The 21,339-nt window shown below is 41.4% G+C and overlaps 1 protein-coding gene across 2 annotated transcripts; it reads left to right on the forward strand.

Annotated features, from left to right (window-relative positions):
- Positions 1-4,281: 4,281 nt before the first annotated feature.
- On the forward strand, positions 4,282-20,743 carry unc45b (unc-45 myosin chaperone B). Of its 2 annotated transcripts, none has more exons than XM_033620539.2 (20): positions 4,282-4,394; positions 5,337-5,498; positions 5,594-5,630; positions 5,762-5,937; positions 6,197-6,286; positions 6,681-6,848; positions 7,063-7,228; positions 8,374-8,544; positions 8,668-8,839; positions 8,940-9,240; positions 10,899-10,993; positions 11,195-11,336; positions 11,420-11,560; positions 11,681-11,808; positions 12,122-12,188; positions 12,355-12,468; positions 13,535-13,650; positions 13,789-13,906; positions 13,998-14,153; positions 20,183-20,743. In XM_033620539.2, the coding sequence occupies exons 2-20, from the start codon at positions 5,337-5,339 to the stop codon at positions 20,453-20,455; spliced, it is 2,793 nt and encodes a 930-aa protein (XP_033476430.2). In that variant the 5' UTR covers positions 4,282-4,394; the 3' UTR covers positions 20,456-20,743. The 2 variants fall into 2 exon arrangements, with proteins under 2 accessions (XP_033476430.2, XP_033476429.2); XM_033620538.2 differs by lacking the exon at positions 4,282-4,394 and adding an exon at positions 4,552-4,675.
- The last annotated feature ends 596 nt before the right edge of the window (positions 20,744-21,339 follow it).

A 21,339-nucleotide genomic window follows, 5' to 3' on the forward strand; every position in this document is an offset into this window, starting at 1 on the left:
TCGCCCCTGGGTCAAATTATCAGGAAACACAATGTTTGCTACCATAATTACGCTGATGACACACAGCTGTATATTTCCCTGTCCCCCGATAACCTGAGCCCTATAGACACGCTTGCAGACTGTATCAAGGATATAAATAGCTGGATGTCATGTAATTTTCTACAATTAAACAATGATAAAACGGAAATCATGATTATCAGGACAAAAGCACTCAGACAGGAAATATCTTTTAAATGGTCAGAATTGGCTCTGGAAAATGTTACACAGGTCAGAAACCTTGGCATCATCATTGATTCTGACCTCACCTTCCAGAGCCACATTAGCAGCATAGTCAAAACTGTTTTTTATCATTTAAGAAATATTAATAAGATTAGGAGCTTTTTATCCCAGGATGATGCTGAAAGACTCATCCATGCTTTTATCTCCAGTCGGCTAGACTACTGTAACACACTGCTCACTGGAATACCTAAAAAGCATCTTGATCGACTGCAGCTACTCCAGAATGCAGCTGCTAGAGTTTTAACGAGAAAAAGAAAACACGACAACATAACACCTGTACTGAGGTCATTACACTGGCTCCCGGTAAATTTTAGAATTGATTTTGCAATTTTAATACTGTTTTTTAAGGCCCTACATGGGCTAGCACCTCAATATGTGTCTGACATGCTTGTGAGCTATGAACCAGGTCGACCCCTCAGGTCATCTGGAACAGGCCGTCTGGCTATTCCACGGGTCTCCATGAAAATTGGTGAGGCTGCTTTTAGCTCTTATGCTCCAAGCCGATGGAACAGCCTACCCAATCATGTTAAGTTTGCTCCAACATTAGCTTCTTTAAAAACTAAACTCAAAATTTCCTTTTTAGCTATGTGTTTCAGTAGTCTGGTCAACTGGTTTTACTGGTTTTAATTATTTTATCTTTTTTATCTTTTAGCGGTCCATTTCTGCTCTCAACTATTATTTTATTCTTACTCTTATGGTTTAATCTTTTATAATCTTATATTGTTTTAAACTAGTTTTACTGATTACTTGACGGCTGTAATTACTTAATTGTTTTTTGCTCTGTGAAGCACATTGTGCTTCCACCTGGAATGAAATGTGCTATATTCCCCCACTGCTTGTGCTTTACACTAGTGTTGCAATTTGTTTATTTTCCACTTTGTGTTACACTTATTCCACACTTTAGATGGAATATTGCACTTTTTACTCCACTACATTCACTCAACAGGCATAGTTACTGCTTTGTAGATTAACACTGTAAACATACAACACCTACTCCATACAATACGGTGCATTGCTATAGAGTAAACTACTCAACATGTAAGACTTAGAGTCAGTTTGATTATCTGCATGATTAAAATTCTGCTTATACATTAAAGTGTGTGTTTGCACTGTGGTCTTGCAACATGTACTCTGGTAAAGAATCTTAATTGTTCTTCCACCACTGTGTGGCACACCAAACACATTAATTCCACTTTAGTGGTGTACAATTGTGGCTCTCTTATAGTGGATGGATTAATGCCACCTGGTGGCAGCAGGACTCAAATAGTCCACTAGGAGCCCAGGCTCCGAATGCAACCATTATGCCCACTGCCCATATAGCTGAACATCCTCTATGAGGTGGGCACATCATTTACATTGATATAACATTGTCATTTATGGCTGTGACAAATCTGAGTAGCAAAGACGATGTTCCAAATTGTCTGTACTTTCCCCACATTGTCATGCATTACATGGCTCTTCATGGGAGTGAAGAAAGGTTTTGGAAATACCCCACTGAGGCCATATGCACATTTGAATTACAGGTTAAATTAAACATTAGTCAAATAGATTATCTGAAGCCATCCATTGCCCCTGGCAACAAGTAACAAGTTGTAACACAGTGCATTATAGAGTGATTTGATCTTTCCTGGGTGTCCATAAATTAACTTCCATTAGTGGAGATATGGGATGGGAGCCTCCAAACATCAGGCATTAATGTCACATGCTTTGGCTTTGGAATAGACTTGTGAAGATGTCAGATCAGAGACTCACTGAAAGAGTTTTAACTGGGACACCTCCCACCGTCATCCCCGGGCTAATGAACTGAAATCATGACTTGATTTGAATAATTTGTCATTTGTTTTTCAGAACAGGTCACTTTGTGATATTCAGGAGATTAGGAGTGAAATGTTTTGCATGTTTAGAGAAAAATGGTCTGTTGACATATGGTATAAATTAAAACTATGAACGTATTGTCTCATAAAGAATAGCTACAATATGAACAAAAGATCCTCGTGCGCACAGCTGCTCTCCGGAGCCCTCAGGAGCCTGGGAAGTTTATTGCCACCCCAGAAGAGGACAGATTTTGTTTGTTGTGTAACTGTACCGACGTGTATATGAAGACATAAGGAATGTACTCTTCAGCAGGATGACCTCTATGTGTGCTGACTTCTTTTGGTTGGATGATCATGAAAAATTGAGTTTTGAGTCAGAAAGGGAACCTTTTTGTTGTGGCTGAATTTCTTTGCCAGGCCTCAGATAGAAGGCAGTGTATTCTATTTCTGGACTAAGTGGTTAAATAAAATGTTCTTTTGACTGTTACTGCAACATAATTGTAATGGTGTCTTATAAACCCATGAGGGCTGGGCACATGTAAGGGGCCATGACATAAATAAATATCAGTCAATCAATGAATCATTCAATCTACAGATGCAGCAAAATACCAATACATAGATGGGGAAAAGCAGAGGTTAACAGACCCAATGGGCAGAGGCACTTTGAGCTGCAAAGATTTTAACTGTTTCTGCATTTTTCACGGTTTGTAGTGTTCATCTGGAGATGGCTGCAGAGAGACGTGCTAGCTCTATGACACTGGTTGCTGCCAGAATCTTTGTTTCACCTGTCAGAGGTGAACTTCTCAAGAAGGGTGTCATGTGTGTAAGCAATTTACTGTAACAGGCGGCAACCTGTCTTTGTGACACATTGACCACATCCCAACAAAGTCTGCGAGACTGCAAAGAAACTACAACACACTGACACGAGACACTTCCTCCCGATACTTCTGATTACACACTTTCTGTGTTACAAGTGACAGTTATTTGTTTTTGTGCTTGATTTATGTACTGTATTTCGGAGTTGTGATGCCTCTAAATGTTTTAGTTTTTATTGTGCTACATTCTCCTGTTGTAATGACACATGCAAAAAAAAAAAAGTCAGCTTCCTTTGCCTTGCTGGTGTGGTTTTCACAAGTCTAACTTACCATAATGATTCATGTAAATTTCAAAATCCTGTAAGTGACAATATGTCTTTGTTCCATGTAAGACCTGTGTCTTTCATGTGACAATGATCAAATCAGTACATTTTATCAGTCATCTGTCACCTGGCTATCAGTTAACAGCCAGATGACAGTAGATAATGGCTGGTTTGGAGACTAAAACCACTTGACTGTGACACTGAGTGTTGACACCAAGCCAAAAATGCTAAAACTGAGTTCTGTTGTCAGCTATTCCAGTGTTTATTCCCATCCACTATCACTGTGGGTCTGCAACCTGTCCCTGTATGCACTGCATGGGCAGAGGTACTATGCTTTATCTTGCACGCAAACAACAGAAACACACACACACACACACACACACACATTTGTATCAGGAGAGGCTTTAAGATTAGATCCAACATACACTCGAGCACACAGACTTGAGGCAACACATTTTATTTGAGGACGAATGCTGCAGCACAAGGTACGTCTTCATCATGCACACACCCGCACACATAGGCTACTTGTATACTTATGAGCACCCTTACTGATTTAATGCATTGCCTTACCCCAACCTTTACCCTAACCATCACAACAAACAAAATGCCTAACCCCAGCTCATGGAGCTCTAGATCATTCTCTTTCCAGAAGCTACACGGCTCTTCTGTGGTCCTGCAGCTGTTACACCCCCCCCTTCCAAATACACAACTCCTTTAAACCCCCCCTCCCGCCACTTTGGCATCAGGCATTTGCGAGTGAGTTCTCAGCTGTCTGTGCCCTAAATAGCCCTTATCAGGAGCAGACCATGTTTGAGGGGGTCTCTCTCACCAATTTCAATAGATAGAAACAGGTTGATTCATACAGTCTTGGATAATTCAAAAGCACTGGACGGATATTTGTTGCATTACAGTTAAACATGGTATCTAATGACTTTTGGTGCAAAGTTGTTCTTTGAGGTTTCAGTGTGCGTGCAGTGAACCCCCATGTGTGACGGACGCTCCACCTTGGGTCTGTCCCACCTCATTGAGATCCACCATAAATATAAATGAGGTGTTGGTGGGGGAAGGTGTTACATAAGAGAGAAAAAGTTTTTACCAAGCGTTAGTTACTGGAGGTCTGAACCATCTACGCAGAGCGACAGACAGATCACACAATCCTAAAGGTACTGTACAGCTTCCACAGTGTTCTGTTGTTGTTTTAATGTCAGTGACGTTCAGGTATGCAGAGGGTGCTTAGGATAAGTAGGGGGATAGACTGTTCTCTAGATGATAAGAGATGGTGTCTGTCCATTGGAAAAGTGGCATTTGTTGCAAGGCTCCAACTGGGGGACGAGACCGTGCCCAAATAAGGCCTGAGGGGAGGCCATTTAAAGTTAGAGATAACATGTGCGTGGCCATTTGCTACGAGAAACCCAGGTCAGCAGGACACTGATTCCCAACAATGGTAAGAATAAAAACAGTTATAATGATACAGTATAGTTTTAAATATTAGCATGCTGACAGATTGCTCTTCTCCAGGATGGATGTGACATAAGGGCCTGTACTTTATACACGCGTACATGCCATACATTTGAACTGCGTCTGTGCCCCTATTCGCATGCTTTTCACCTTTGAAAGTGTAAAACTGTTCAGCAGATTTGCTTTTCATTTTTAGCTTATTTGACATATTTGTTTGTATCAATATATCGCTTAATGTGGCTGAAATGTATGATTTTAGGATGAAGCTTTGGTGGCTTTATTGCAGTTAAAATACCTCACTCATATCTGACTGTCTGATGGCATTGAAATAGATAGAATGTGCTTTGGTTGGCATACTTCTTGTGTCTGATAGTATCAGCTCACGGGTGGTCATGCATGCCATAAACATTTTTTCCACAGTGCAGCAGCTGTTGAGCTTGCTTCAGAGCCACTGGGAGTAAAAAAGGATTACTGGAAACAATGTCAAATAATAAAACAGACTTTTGGTAGTCACCAGTGGCACTAACAGCTCACAGACACAAGAAGTGATGACTCAAATTGTTCATCAGGTTGGATTTTACATAAAAAGAAAAAAAACAAAGTTATGTTAGATTTAACATGTCATAACTAATCCCTATTTCTACCAGATGGGAGACCCGATGCAGTTAAAAGATGAGGGAAACAAACACTTCCAGGCGGGAGATATTGACAAAGCTATCGAGTGCTACTCTAATGCCATCAAGGGGTGCAAGGACAAAAAAGTGCTTGCTGTCATCTACAGGAACAGATCTGCATGCTACCTGAAAAAGGTAAGCAGTTTGGTAAAGCAGCACAAAAACAATCATATACCAAAGAGATTATAATTGCACATTTCCTCACTTAACTGTTTCTGTTTATCTCGCAGGAGAGCTATGCCAATGCAGCATCTGATGCATCTAAAGGTAAAATAATAACCAACCAACACCCAAAACAGAATCAAACAAAACAATAGCAGCAATGACACCAAAAGTCAGTAATCACAAACTTTCAACCAAACGGCACAAGCTCATTCTAATTTTTTTCCCTTTGACAGCAATTGATGTTGACGCAGCAGATATTAAAGCCTTGTACCGGCGTTGCCAAGCTCTGGAGAAGTTAGGAAAACTGGACATGGCTTTTAAAGATGTGCAGAGATGTGCCACCCTGGAACCAAAGAACAAGACCTTCCTGGAGACTCTCCGGAGGCTAGGAGCAGAAATCCAGGCCAAGGTCAACATTACACAGAACACATGTCCACACGCCCACATGTCTATGTGTTGGTGAAACAGAAAGTGTCTTTGCATAAATGCGTCCAGCTTTTTGGTATAAAACCAGACTAGTTTATGCAGCTTTTGTTGTGAAATTAGAAATAAATGTCCTTTTTTTTGATAATAAGGAAAATTGACAGATGGACTTTTACTGAAATACAATATTATTGGAGCATGTTACCATCAGGAGACGATAAAAGTTTCATTTTGATTCTCCACAGCTCAAGACAACATTCTCCACAGATTCCAGAGTACAGAACATGTTTGACATTCTTCTCGATGAAGAAACTGAAAAGGAAAAGAGGGAAAAAGTGAGTATTTCCTGTTTGACCTTCATTTTTTGTTGTTTGCCAGTATGCAGAAGTGTGTGGTTGTGGTTGGCTTTCTGAGGAAGCCGAAAGGGTCAGCAGGACATTACATTTTTTTGTTTTTTTAATTAGGAATCTGACCCAGTGATTGGTTACTATAGCAAAGAGAACAAAGGTCAAATTTAGTGACTAAGTGAATGACTCAGGAAGTCTTTAGTCTTTTTATGGTGCTATCTATTTGTTGTATTGTGTATTTGTATTAACTGTGCACTGTTTATACACTGTCTTTGTTGTTAATTGTCCATATGAGTTGTTTCCGGTGGCAAATGAGTTTCCCAAATGGGATTAATAAAGCTTCCTAATCTTTCACTTCTGATACTCATTCTGTTATGTCTAGGCAGCCAACAATCTGATTGTGCTGTCAAGAGAGGACGCCGGAGCAGAGAGAATCTTCCAGAATAACGGAGTGCCTCTGCTGCTCAACATGATAGAGACGGGCAAACCAGAGATGATCCTGGCCGCTATTCGTACTTTGTCAGGGATGTGCACAGGACACAAAGCTCGGGTGAGCATGGAAAATGAGTCAAAGGCCGAGTGAGAGTGAAAATTCCATTTAAAAAAAGATTTCATGGGATGATGCCAACTGTTTCGCCTTTTTTAAACACTGTCGAACTTTAAAAGTAAAACTATTATATGATTCCATAACAACGCGTATTATTATTTGCATTTAATTCCCCTGATGCACTTAGTGTTTGTTTCTTTTCACTACCCCTAAACAGACCATGGCCATTATTCACATGGTGGGCATTGACAAGATGTGCAGCATCATGGCTGTTGACAATGAGGAGATCGCACTGGCAACCTGCAACCTCTTCCAGTGCATCAACGACTCCCTCACTGGTGGAGATAAAAGGGAATATGGAAAAGAAGAGGCCTTGGTTTTGGGTGAGAAAGAATTTATGAATCATCCATATCTTTAGCAAAAAGTGGATTTTTATTATAAAGACTTATTCAGAGCTTAATTCTTAAAGCTGAAGCAGACAGTTTAATTTTGCTTTGTTGGGCAAAAACCCTACATTAAACAATATGCGTATTGTAATGAAAGTGGACTGAGAGAACACTTGACTTCTGCACCTCCTCTTCGCTCTGTTTTCAGGCTTCAGAAAAAAATGTAGGCTATGACGGGTGACTGGCCAATTAAAGGTCATTTTAGAGAGAGGGCATTCCTACTGGCTATACGACAATTGTATTTGGTGCGTGTTCCTTCAGTGAAAGCTTGATTCAGTGGTGCAGAATCCTGCAGACAATTGCGAAGCAACCCCCAAAAAGGAAGATGGACTTATCAAAATGAGATTTTAAAAGACATATAAATGAAGTAAAACGTGTCAATATCAGCTGCAGTTTTATGCTCACGTTTATGTAGGCAGCTAACATTAGCTAGAGTCTTGAGCCCGTCTTACTCCCTGCTGCTACAGACCACCTCACTGAGGTGAAGAGCTGGCAGCACCTTTAGAGACAGACCCCCAATCAGTGGCCACAGCAGCACTACTCAGGCCCCATCTCTGGAGGGCGGCACAGCCTTGACTCCCTGTGGGATCAGCTAATAGGTTAAACCCAGTGCTGCTGCTGGCCACCAGTCTACTGCGACACCTGGCGCTGGTGGGTACACACTGGTCAAATCTAAGCCACTACAGCTGATGTGCAAAAGATTGTATCCCAAGCTGCTGGCAGCAGGGGCGGGGAGTAAGCGAAGAAATGGTGGGGTGGCTAATGTTAGCTAATTGAGCAAATGAGCTATGTGCAACTCTATGTTGAAAAAAAAAACCTCAGTGTATTGGAGAAACTGGGTTACTGTGTGAGGCATATGCCCATGGTCGTCTGGTGGGAGGGGCTTGAGGTGCAGGAGGAGGTTTCTTTCTTTTTTTGCCTTTTCCAGATTTCTGCCTACTTCAGCTTTAATCTTCAACTAAACCCAATAACATAACAGACAGAGTGTAAAAGAGAAAGCATGGCTGTGGCTATGCTGCTGTTAGTACAGGTATTTTTTCACTCAGACATACATTTTTTTAATATAATCTTCCATTCTGCAGATGCATCCAAAGACCTGAAAACCATTCTCCTCTCTCTGGTGGAGATGGTTAGTAGCAAGAAGGTATCTGGTCATGGCAGAGACCAGGCGCTGAACCTCCTGAGCAAAAATGTACCTCGCAATGACAGGAAAGAGAGAGACAACTCCCGGACCCTCTTCACCATTGACCACGGTGAGGCACGCAGCTGCATTGGGCCACTTACTTGGTTTGAGCTACCATCCATTGCTGCTCTCCAGACACCCTGACAAAGTGTATATGACAGATAGTATATAAATATATGTGTTTGTTCGCCAGGTCTGAAGAAGATCCTCAAGGTGTGTGGTCAGGTTCCTGAACTGCCAGACCAGCTGCCCTTGACAGAAAACACACAGCTGATTGCCAGCGTGCTCCTCAACAGGCTCTATGACGACCTCTCATGTGACCCTGAAAGAGACAACTTCAGGGACATTTGTGATGAATATATTAAGTACGTCCATAAAAAAATTCATCATTTATCCATTCTAAATGAAGTCCAAGCTAACATCTTTCACGCCGTCTCTTATGCTTTTTTCTTTCCTTGTCCACAGATCCAAAATTGACCCTAACAACATGGACAAGACCATTCATGCTGTCAACACCATCTCAGGGCTGCTTCAGGGCCCCTTTGATGTCGGTAATGCTCTGATAGGACGTCAAGGCATAATGGAGATGATGGTGGCACTGTGTGGCTCTGAACGTGAGGTGGACCAGATGGTTGCTGTGGAGGCGCTGATCCATTCCTCCTCGAAGATGAGCCGCGCGTCCTTCATAATCACCAACGGTGTGTCGCTGCTCAAGGACATCTACAAGAAGACCAAGAATGAGAGGATTAAAATTCGTGCACTGGTGGTGAGTATGCCAAAAAAAAAAAAAAACAAAATTGGATAGATGTAGAACTTTATTATTCAATCATTTTTGGCCACAGCCCACGCAGACTTAAGAATAACAATACAACACATTATGAAAACATCACAGTTAGAACTAAAAACAATGCAAGAGAGTGCAGGTAAGTAAAACGTAGTGAGCAGCTGCTGTTGCACTGGGCACAGAGGCTCTGGGTCCAGCTGGTCAAAAAGTTTAATCCAGAACAGAATGATGATTTGCGAATCCCATGTTTTGCTATCTAGGATCAGCTAATCCATGTTACCTTTGGGCTGGTTTTTCAGAACAGCATTGGACTGGCCCAGCCCGATCCAGATACAACAAAATCCGGATAACCAGTGCTCTAAATGGGACTACACCTCACACTGTAGCCTACTAGCTATGTAGAGAACAACAGGTAGAATAGCCAATGTAGAGTAGAGTCTATCCCAGCTGGGCAAGAGGCGGGATACACCCTGGCTGACACTACAGGGCTGAAACATAGAGACAGACAACCATTCATGCTCACATTCACACCTACAGGCAATTTTAAAGTCACCAAGTAAACTGCGTGTCTTTGGTTTGTGGGAGGAAGCCAGGGAACCCAGAGAAAACCTATGCTGACATGGGGAGAACATGCTAACTCCACATAGAAAGGCCTCAGCCAGCCAGCGAGTTCGAACCCAGAACCCTTTTGCTGTGATGATAGGTGATAGTCCCTCATGCCACCCTTGGATTAGGACAAAACTGTTTTTTTAGAGGGTGAGGGTTGGATTAAAGGTACCGTAAAACTTCAGTTAGTAGCCTAGGCTATTATTTGCTTAAATCAGTGGAAACAAAAGGCCTATATTTGGGACAGGCGTCTATATGAGACATGCCTTTAATTCAAAGATAAAGATGTACAATCAAATTGTTTATTTAAACCAATATGAATATTATTTGTATAAAAATTCAGTTTCAAATAATATTTCAATTATGAATCATCCATTTGATTTAGCTCCGACCGACAGCGCATCAGGGAGAGAGTGAGTTCTGGCACTCGAGGATTATGGCCCCCTGGCATACCGACACAGCACCACTTTATCCTGCTAAAGAAAAGAATCACAACTTGGATTAATTTTCAAAATAAACCCATTTGATTCTTTTGATCTTAGGACCCTTACGGACTAAGGAAATATGAATTACCTACAGGGCAATCGAGGAATGGACACATAATTTGATGAAGCCAAAACTCTGTTTTATACATCCAAAGAACTTCTATAAAAATGAACTGCTTGGCAACCAGACCAGGCTTCTAATTGAGACAGGCCTTTACTTGTTAAAATGTGTAGCTACACCGGGCTAGTAAAAGGGACTAGGCATTTAATTACGACTAAGCTTTTAACTGACATTTTACTGTATCCTAATCCTACTAAAAAGTTCTTAACAACCATACTTAGGGTTTGATCCAGATCAATATTAAGACTGGAGTACATGGTCTAATCTGATTTCAGAAGCCTTCTTTCTGATCGCTGAAATGCGATCAGATTACTTCTGAACAACTGAGCCCTGTTGTTAACTTTGATACATAAAATATAACTAATGCAACTTCTAGTTTTTGTCTGCGTGCATATTGGTATGCATACTCATGTCCATATCTTCTCCAGGGTCTCTGTAAACTGGGTTCAGCTGGAGGTGATGACTACAGTTTAAGACAGTTTGCTGAGGGCTCCACAGAGAAGCTGGCCAAGCAGTGCAGGAAGTGAGTACTCATATACAGAATTTTAAAGTGGCTGTGCATGACAGAAAAAAAAATGATGGAAGATAGAAAACCCCATGCAAAATTGATATAATTCCTTACAATATGTATAATGTATGCAATTGTTAGAGTACTTTGCAGTCCTATCACTTAACATCATTACTAAACACACTTCCTAACCCTAACCCTTTTTTACTCTTCTAGGTGGCTCTGCAACCCTCAGATTGACACCAAAACAAGGAAGTGGGCTATCGAGGGTCTGGCTTATCTGACTAATGATGCTGACGTGAAAGACGATTTGGTTGAGGATGAGCCTGCCCTGAAAGCCATGTTTGAACTGGCCAAGGTATGACAATAGACCAGAGGAAATATACAGTGTATGTGATACAGACTTTAGAGATAACCTCTCTGCTCTCTCTGTGTTTTTAGTCTACGGATAAGACAATCATATATGCGGTAGCTTGCACCCTGGTTAACTGCACCAACTGCTACGAAAAGAAAGAAATCATGCCTGAGTTGGTTCAACTCGCCAAGTTCTCAAAGCAACATGTGCCTGAGCAACACCCCAAGGTAAAAGAGGAGGGAAAGGAAACTTAACTGTTCTTTTAGACCACAGATCACAATGTTAAAATTGACATAGGTAGAGCAGTTTATGTACATGTACATATTTTGATTACTTTCCTTTCTCAGGACAAGAAGGACTTCATTGAGAAGAGAGTGAAAAGGCTGCTAAAGGCTGGAGTCACTTCAGCTCTGGCAGTAATGGTAAAAGCAGATTCGTTGATCCTGACTAACCAGACCAAGGAGATGCTATCAAGGTGAGACAGGATAGTTTGATTTGTCATCAAACACATTACACAACTCACTGGAATCCCCCAAACCCATGACTTCATCCGAGCTGACTCAAATTTAGTCATCCGTCATCCTGACAGGCCTATATTAAAGCAGTGCATTTTCAACACCTCGCAAAGAATGCCTTTAGGTTTATGTCTCGATGTTCCTTTACAGAGAAGAGGACTGCAAACAAGAATACAAATAAATACATCAGATTTTTTGTTTGTTCCACCTTTAATTACAACATTGCTTAGAAATTTATGGCAGTTGAATCTATTTTCTATTTTCTATCTTCAGGGTTTTCTTGGCATTGTCAGCAGATCCCAAAGATCGTGGTATTATCGTAGCTCAAGGAGGGGGAAAGGTGAGTAATGGGTTTGTAAATCAATGTACAAGTGAGACTGTGACACTGCACCATGTCACAGTCATATAAAAAGAAGAACTGAACCAAATTCCTGTAAAACTAATCAAACATGACTTGATAAACTGATTGCTTTTTGTTGTTTGTTCACATCTGGCTCTGCCCTCAGGCTTTGATTCCGCTCGCTCTGGAGGGGACAGACGCAGGGAAGACAAAAGCATGTCATGCCCTTGCCAAGATTGCAGCTACTTCCAACCCAGAAATCGCCTTCCCTGGTGAGAGGGTAAGACAGCAGTCAACGGCAGTTGTTCTGTTTGTTACTGTCACAGTCTTATTGCTATGAGAGTAGGGGAAGGGGAATGGAAAATAACTGAGGCACCACTTCTCTTTGATCTCCCAGCCTACACACTTTTCCTCTTGCCCTCATCAATGCCTTCTTTCTTTATGTTCCCTTTGTCTCTGGATATTCTGGGAGATGATGGACAATTTGTTCAGTGTTTCTCTGTGTTATTGGTGCCGTTGCTGGTGGTGGTTTATATCACTATTATTAGTTTTATCATTACTGATGTCTATTTGTTACCAGTGTAGGGGAATAGTTATTTCCATGTGGTTCAATTAGATCAACCACAGCTTTCAGTTGGTGGGTGGAAGTTTAACTACACTCAAATCTAAGTAGCTTTTTCAGAAGTTATCTACTTTGGGTCATGCAGTTTGTGAAGTTATTTAAAAACTACATATTCATAGTATTCTCATGACATTTTTGCCATACAGTATGGCACAATGCCACAGCTCATTGCAGCTGACAGTTGTCATTTCGTGACAATCATCTGCTATTTGACTAAAATCACTTTTGGTTTGCAACCAAGATGTCTGTGATCAAATACTATAAATATCCCTAGAAGTTTAGCATTTCTCTGATACTACCCCAACAATTGCTCCCTATCCTTTCCTTGAAACACATCCTCAGTGTGAGGTGTCCATTAGCCCGCCCTAGTCCTGAAATCAAACACACATTTACACTTCATTCAGTGCCACTGTAGTTGTACGTCTGTAAAACAATGTGAGATTTCAGACTCAGATTATGATCATTTCCGGTGATGTAGTTTGGATGTTGAACTACTTTTTAAAACTAGTTTTGCTTTGACAAGCTAAAATTGTTGAGTAGTTGTGATAGCTTACTTTTCATTGTGAAGTAGTAGCTTGGTAAACTACACTTTAAATGTAGTTTCCCCTACACCGTTTATCATTCACTTTCAGAATTAGGCAATGTTTCTGACTTCAGTAAGTGTGTACCTCTGCTGAACAAATGACTTGTTGAAATTCAATCCTCTGTCTTTGCTGGCTGACAGGTGTACGAGGTAGTGCGACCTCTGGTTAGCCTCCTTCACACAGATAAAGAAGGGATACAGAACTTTGAAGCTCTGAGGGGTCTCACCAACTTGGCTGGTTTTAGTGAAAAACTCAGGTAACATTTTTAACCATTACTTGCTATTTTTGTCACTGTGATTCTTAGTAATAGCTCATTTCCTGCGAGTGACTTGCCTGCAGCTTTGACATTTTTCCTTGTTGTGGGTTTTCACTTGAAACATCATCTGTTTTTCAGAGTAAAGATTGTGAAAGAGAAGGCCCTGCCAGAGATTGAGAACTACATGTTTGAGGAGCATGACCAGATCAGACAGGCTGCCACTGAATGCATGTGCAACCTTATTACATGTAAAGAGGTGAGACCAGAGAAGCAGTGAAAAATCTCACATAATGACAGATAATACAAAGTCAGTGTAAGAAACACATTTCCAAACATGTGTGTCTTAGGTCCAAGAGCGATATCTGGAGGATGGCAATGATAAGCTGAAGCTGCTGGTACTGCTATGTGGCGAGGATGATGATAACCTTCAGGTTGCTGCAGCTGGAGCTCTTGCTATGCTCACTGCTGCTCAGAAGAAGCTCTGCACCAAAATGACCCTGGTGGTATGTACAACAGCATTCAGTAGCACTTAATATGAATTACAGTATCATATCAGAGTCTGGTTTGAAAGCATGTGTACCCCACTATGAAAAATGACAAGAAAATTCCTGGTTAGCCCTCCCTCAGGAAGTGACAACGTACACAACTTGGCAGAATCCACAGGAGCAAATAACCTGGTTGACACAAGGCACAACATGCCCCATGTGTACAAGATTGCAAAGGCATCATATTATTAATTAGTAATACTTGCATTTTTTTGTGGTGGCTCAGTCTCACTCTGTGGTGTAGTTGGTTTAACCAGAGGCCTATGATACTGTAGCTAAGATTAAGAGACAGGCGTTAAAACAGGGCGTCTCAGACAGAGGGTGAAAACAGGTGTTCTAACACAGAGAGTATGAGGAAAATAAAGAGTATTTTCAACATTAAAGCATGTGAACATGTTCTAGTAGAGACCCAAAATACAAAGTATGAATCTGAGCATAATAGGTTCTCTATAATTTAATTAATGTGTCCCTCACAAGTCTCCTCTTAATGTCATGTAAGCGCAATATTAAGCCATTGCAGTGCTGCTGAATCACAGCTGTAATGATAATATAGCAATTTAAAAACCAAGCTTACAGTCCCCCCTCCGGAATAAGCCCAGTCTGCTCTGATTGGTCAGCATTTCCGGGTCTTCTGTATCTCGGTGTCTCTGTACTGCAGCCGGTAAAATGACTGTGAAGTACAACAGCACTTTCTCTGTTAAATAAAATCACCAGTAAAAGCTAAACACCACTGAACATGTTCCAGTAGGAATATGATTGGGGAGAAACATCAACATCAACATCAGCAACCAAGATTATGTTTCACAGATGTTAATATGTAGTGACATGTAGCAGTGTAGGCTATGTAATGTACAGTAAACACTTGCAGTAGCGTGCCTGGAGCAGATGACCATTTAATGAAATCCACCATAAGCTGGCATCAGCTTGTCTCAGAATATAGGAAAAACTGTTGCAAACAGAGTAGTCAGAGCAGTCTGACACCTGAACTTTTTGCTCACAGGGACCACTTTACATACACCGATCAGCCAAAAAATTAGAGTCACTGTCGGGTGAAGTGAGTAACATTGATCATCTTGTTACCTGGGGATCTTTTGGTCCAGAAATTTATGAGGATGCCACTTAATGCGCTCTACCCACCCAAACACCTCTGCACATCAAGTATCGCTCCTCATGGCAGTGACCCCCCAGCAGGAAAATGGCCCATGCCACATTGCAGAAACTGCCCACAGTGGTGTTTTGTTGGGTGGAGGGCGTCAAGTGGTATCCACAGTGGCGGTTCTAGCCTAAATGGCGCCCTGGACGACACCCCCCCATGGCACACACACACAGACACGTGCACACACTTACAGGTGAGCACACTAGAGCGTGGCTCGGGCTGCATTTTCCTGACCGAAGTTTGTTACCTGACATAGTTATTGTTATGGACAGTGTGTAACACGCTGCTCGCACAGCAGCGCAGCACAGCACTACAGTCAACTGGAGTGGAGTGCGTTCAGGCGTTGTCACGTAATTCTACCAAAGGTCTCCCAGCAGAACATTGCATTGTAACAAAAGGATCAACACGTACCAACCAGGGAGAGACTCAAAATGACCAAAAAGAGATGCACAGGAAATGCAAAAAGACACGAAATAACTACAAAAACCAGCACAAAAACACCACAAAGAGACTCAAAATGACCTTAGTAAGACACAAACTGAGTCCCAAGAAACACAAAACCACATGAAAATGCATAACGACTACAGAGTGTTGCAAGACCACCACAAAGTCTGTGTCTTGCCCTTATACTATGAAGGAGAGGCGGTAGAGATTCTGCATAATGGTGCCCAGGGGCCCATTATCTCATAATTGGCCCATGAATGCAGAATCTACGATATAAATTTGTCATCTTCAAGTGAAAACCCACTGATATCAGCATTACATTATCAGGGGATGTTTTCTTTACATGTGGCATGACTAAGCTTCTACAGAACCACTGATAACAATTTTTCCACACGTTTTCCTCCCTGTGACTAAACTGATGGTCATGTGTGAATTTAAAGGAGATCCTCATTAAAACCAAAATAAACACTGTCTGAGTCAAACACTACTCACTAACTTACTCATGGATTCCACAGTTTAGAGCTGCAATGATCCAATATTGAAACTACCAAGCTAGAAAAGCCGCTTGTGATGTTTTTGGCTCATCATTCGCACATTTTAACCCTTAGATGCACAAGTGACTGGACCCTACACGCTTCCATAAGTGGGTCAAAAATGACCCGTGTTAGAATCAATGTGTTTTTATGTCACTTTTGTCATTTTGGTTGGGAATAATAATTTGTATTATATTTTGTATTATATTGTGGTCCACACAAGAATACTTTCATGTTTGAAATATTTTTATTTTTCACTTTTTCAACATTATGAACATTTTTAAAACATTTTGAAAATTGAGAAAGAAAATTGCACAACAGCAATTGAACAATGTCAACATCCATTTTGTGTGAGTATGTGTGTGTGTGTGTGTGTGTGAGAGAGAGAGAGAGAGAGAGAGAGAGAGAGAATATGTATGTGTGTAACTGTCCAAACAGTTCCTCTCTCTTTTCTTGCCTTCTTGTCTCCTCACTATATGCAGTTGTGACAAATTACCTGTTTCTGGCTGTGATCATTGCACACAGGTACATTGCATTTCCCACACTGACTGTTGACTTTACGATCTTTGTTGCTTGGGCAGATCTGACACCTCTTTCTCTTTGGTTGGCCCTGTCTGCTTCTTTCTTGTGGCTGAGTTGTGGCTTTTGTCACCCCACACCTTCCCATTGCTTCAATGATGGGGGTTCGCAGTTGGGGGCAACCTTCCAGTCGACGTCTCATGTGTGGTGTGACAAGCTCTTTTGAGAGCTCATTGAGGAAGAGCTGTCATGCATTGGTGATACCACTCTTGAATTCAGGGTGCTGAGCAGTGAAAAAGGTGTAGGCATTCAGGGTGGCGATGTCAAGTATGTTGTACCACAGCACCATGGGCCACCTCTGTGTTTGACGCTTGCAGGTGTAGGTGCCAACCATCTGGTCCATGGTGTCTACACCTCCTTTGGTCTTGTTGTAGAATGTGATCACTTCTGTTTTTTTCTTCCTGCTACTTTCATCCACGACTTTGTCATGATGCATCGTGCTCAGGAGCACAACAGCCATTCCTTTTTTTCTGACATAGCTGACCATGGTAAGGCTGCCACTGAAGCCAAACTCTGTGCTGTGAACCTCCCTGGACTTGGAAGCCTTCATCAGAGGAGGGATGTCTGGCTTGTTCTGTCGCAGAGTCCCCACAATCGTGAGATCCTTCTCCAGGAGATGCTGTGCAAGAGGCACACTGGTGAAAAAGTTGTCTGTGGTGATGTTGCGCCCTGTGTATCTGAATGTACTGCACAACTGCTGGACAATGTTTTCCCCCAGATTCTTCTGAACTTCTTCCCCTGGTTGTCTCCCCGTGTAAACCGTTCCATCTATTGCATAGGGGATGCGTGCATCACAAACCCAGAAGATCTTAAGGCCATACTTGGCAGGCTTTTTTGGCATGTACTGTAGAAACTTGCACCTCCCCCTGAATGGCACAAGCTGTTCGTCTACAGTGACACAATCACTGGGGATAAATCGCTGTCTGCAGTTGACCAGGAACAGGTCCCATATGTAACGGAAGGCTGCCATGTGGTCTGTTTCCAGTCGAACGGCTCTGGTCCTTTTGTCATCGAAGCGCAAGACACGGTGAATATCTTCAAATCGTCCAACAGCCATAGTGGCCTTGTACATGGGATTATGTAAAGGACTCCCAAACAGCTCACGGACTGATACATCCCAGTTCTTCTCACTTCCTGCAAGAAGGGTCAATCCAATGAAGGCCATTAATTCATCTTTGTCAACATGTTTCCACTCTTTTCCTCTAGCTGTTGCTACTCTCCGTCCCTCCAAGTTTGTGCACTTCATCACCTCTTGGATGATATTATCAGTGATAAAGAGCTCCCATGCATCTTTTGGTGAGACAGTGGTAGTTAGCCCTGGTGCAGGCTCTGAGCGACTTCTCAGGATGTTGTGGTTTGGTGTTCTGCCCTGGGTGGGAGGTAACTCGCTCCAGTAAGAGCCCTTACGACTCATTCTGTTGGACGGAATTTGGACCTCACTTTCTTCCTCAGAGGACTCACTAGAGGAATCTTCTGTGTCCGCATGATCATGTTCAGTTGGATTTGGACGACCGACACCTCCACCTGGACAATAGTCTGGGTCCTCATCATCTGATATTTCAGATTCTGAGTCCAGTCCTGTCACTGCCTCTTCATCCAGCATCTTCAAAACCATTTCGGCTGTATACCTAGCAGCCGTAACACTTTGGATAAGGAAACATAAAAGGAAGAGAATGTTTTAAATGACAAGCAAACCTATTGATCAATATGTTGCTATATAAATAAATGCAAACACGCATGCACACACACACATTGAATTCTTTATTTGATTCCACCAGTTACATTAAATATGGCAAGGAATCAAATACAAAAGGGGACAAGAAGACAATATTGGTCAATATTGGTTGGAAATACATAGCATCTTCTCCTCCATACAGCCAAGCTGCCTATAACAACAGAAACAGAGCAAAATTTAGCAAGCTTTTTTGCTCTGCACTTAGGTATGCCAGCAATGTTCAGGCCACTAGTGGTATATTTATACACATGGCCCAGGCTTCCAAATATGAGTACAGAGAATTTGCATTTGTAACCAAGACTTGTTATGATTTGGAGTAATGGTTGATATTTTGAATATTTGTCATGGAAAGCCTGGTCCATGTACAGGTCAAACACACAACCTACTTCCAAAACCAGGACCTCCGTGTGGCGACTATCAACAAAAACAATGTCAGGTGTATTGGGGATGTTGGCAAAGATGTCATAATCCAGGTCAAACCAACCTGGCAACACTCTCAAGTTTTTATACATTGCAACACAGCACACACACACACACACACCCACACACACGCAATACATACAGTAAAGTACATCTATCTATCTATCTATCTATCTATCTAATGATAGCCAGCTTAGTTAGCTAGCTAGTTTCGCAAACTATAAAATAGGCAAATTTGATGATAGATGATGAGAAACACATACTCTTTCACATAATAGTCATGGATGACACACACACACACACACACACACACTGTTAGCTAGTTTAGTTAGCTAGCTAGTTTTGCAAACTATAAAATAGGCAAATTTGATGATAGATGATAAGAAACACATACTTTCAGACAACAGTCATGAATGACACACACTCACAGTAACGTTACATACAGTACTGTTAGCTAGCTTAGTTAGCCAGCTAGTTTCGCAAAGTATAAAATAGGCAAATTTGATGATAGATGATGAGAAACACATACTCTTTCACATAATAGTCATGAATGACACACACACACACACACACTACATACAGTAATGTTCGTTAGCTTAGTTAGCTAGCTAGTGTTCATTTCTTGACACATGATAAGACATAACGTTACTCTTTCACACAGTAGTCATGAATGACACGCACACACATTTCTGAGGAAAAAAATGAAGATAATACTTACATGTATCAGATCTTGCTGTGTAAAACAATCTTCTTAAGGGGTGACACTTATGATATAGTCTGTGTGGTCCACAAAATATAAGTTCCTGACAGTCACAGTTGATAAGAATCAAAGGTTCCCATGAAATTCCATAGGAAATGAATGCGGGTCATTTTTGACCCACTTATGGAAGCTTGGGGTAGTAATACAAAAACTAAAATTTCTTAAAATGTATAAAATGTAAGTTAAAAATTTAAATGGCATGATATCAGTAACTTGTTTTTTGAGGAATAGCTGGAATATGAAATGATGACAACTTTTCATTATATAGATATTGCAAGAAAACAACCTCACCGGGTCATTTTTGACCCACTTATGCATCTAAGGGTTAACAGTGTCCCTGATCGATATGTCTCCCAACAGACGACCCAGTGGCTCGAGATCCTGCAGAGATTGTGCCTCCATCACCACCCTGACATACAACATCGTGGCCTTGTGATTGTCTACAACATGCTCAACTCAGACGACAATGAGCTGGCCAAAAAGCTGATCGAGAGCGAGCTGCTGGAAATCCTCTCAGTGATCGGCAAGGCGGAGGACAATCCCAAGAGGCAGAACCCCATCGATGTGGCACGCACATGCCTGGTCAAAGCTATGGATCTTGGTCTCATCAAACCGTTCTCCACCCCTTCTTAAAATGCAGAAAACAACACCCATGGACATTCTTCTTCATTTGCTTTAAATACAGACTGTTTTTTGTTAAATGTTTTTCCAAATCAACCTGGCTCCAAATCTCTAAAGATGATTGCTCACATTGTAAATCAGTGTTTTTGATAGAGGCTGTTTGCTGCTGGGACAGTCAAGTAAGTATATATATTGGGGATTTCTGATTAGGAGGCATCTTTTCTATATTCTAAAGAGAAGAAATTTAATATTTGTGCTGAGCTGTAACTGTGAATAAATGTTTTCAGATTGACCTGTTAATATGTTTGTTTCCACTGTTTGGCATTTGTGCAGTTAGATGACAAAATGGACTCAAAGCCAAAACATTTTGACCTTTAAATAATACCTCTCTGTGTCAATTGTGCATGCATGCAACCTAACCACCGACCCACCCTCCTTTCTTTTTACCTTCCTTTTAGTCACATAGGATACAAGTAACATTCATTTCCTTAACTGACATATGACAACACAGCTTAGTTTTGACTTGACTTTGCACTTGGTGGAAATGTTCCTTTGCAGGTGATGCAATAAAAAGCCATTGCAGCATTTTGTATAACATGTAAAGAAAAAACAGCTCGCACACCGCAGGGCTCCAATGTTCAGTCCATTTATTCGCACTGTGTGCAGTAAATAGAAGTAACGTTTTGAGCAAGACGCTCTTCGTCAGACTTGAAATACACAGGGTGACGCAATCTTAAGTACATGTGATGTGGGTCACATGATCCAAAGGGTTACAGGGAAAAGAACATAAAGCAAGCAAAAATATATATATATAATAAACCACAAAAAGTACAATACAAGACTGTAAAGTGTTAAATAAATAATGAATAAAGTGCCCTGACACTCATACTGTGACA

Source organism: Epinephelus lanceolatus, chromosome 9, assembly GCF_041903045.1.
Source record: "Epinephelus lanceolatus isolate andai-2023 chromosome 9, ASM4190304v1, whole genome shotgun sequence".
Taxonomy (NCBI): domain Eukaryota; kingdom Metazoa; phylum Chordata; class Actinopteri; order Perciformes; family Serranidae; genus Epinephelus; species Epinephelus lanceolatus.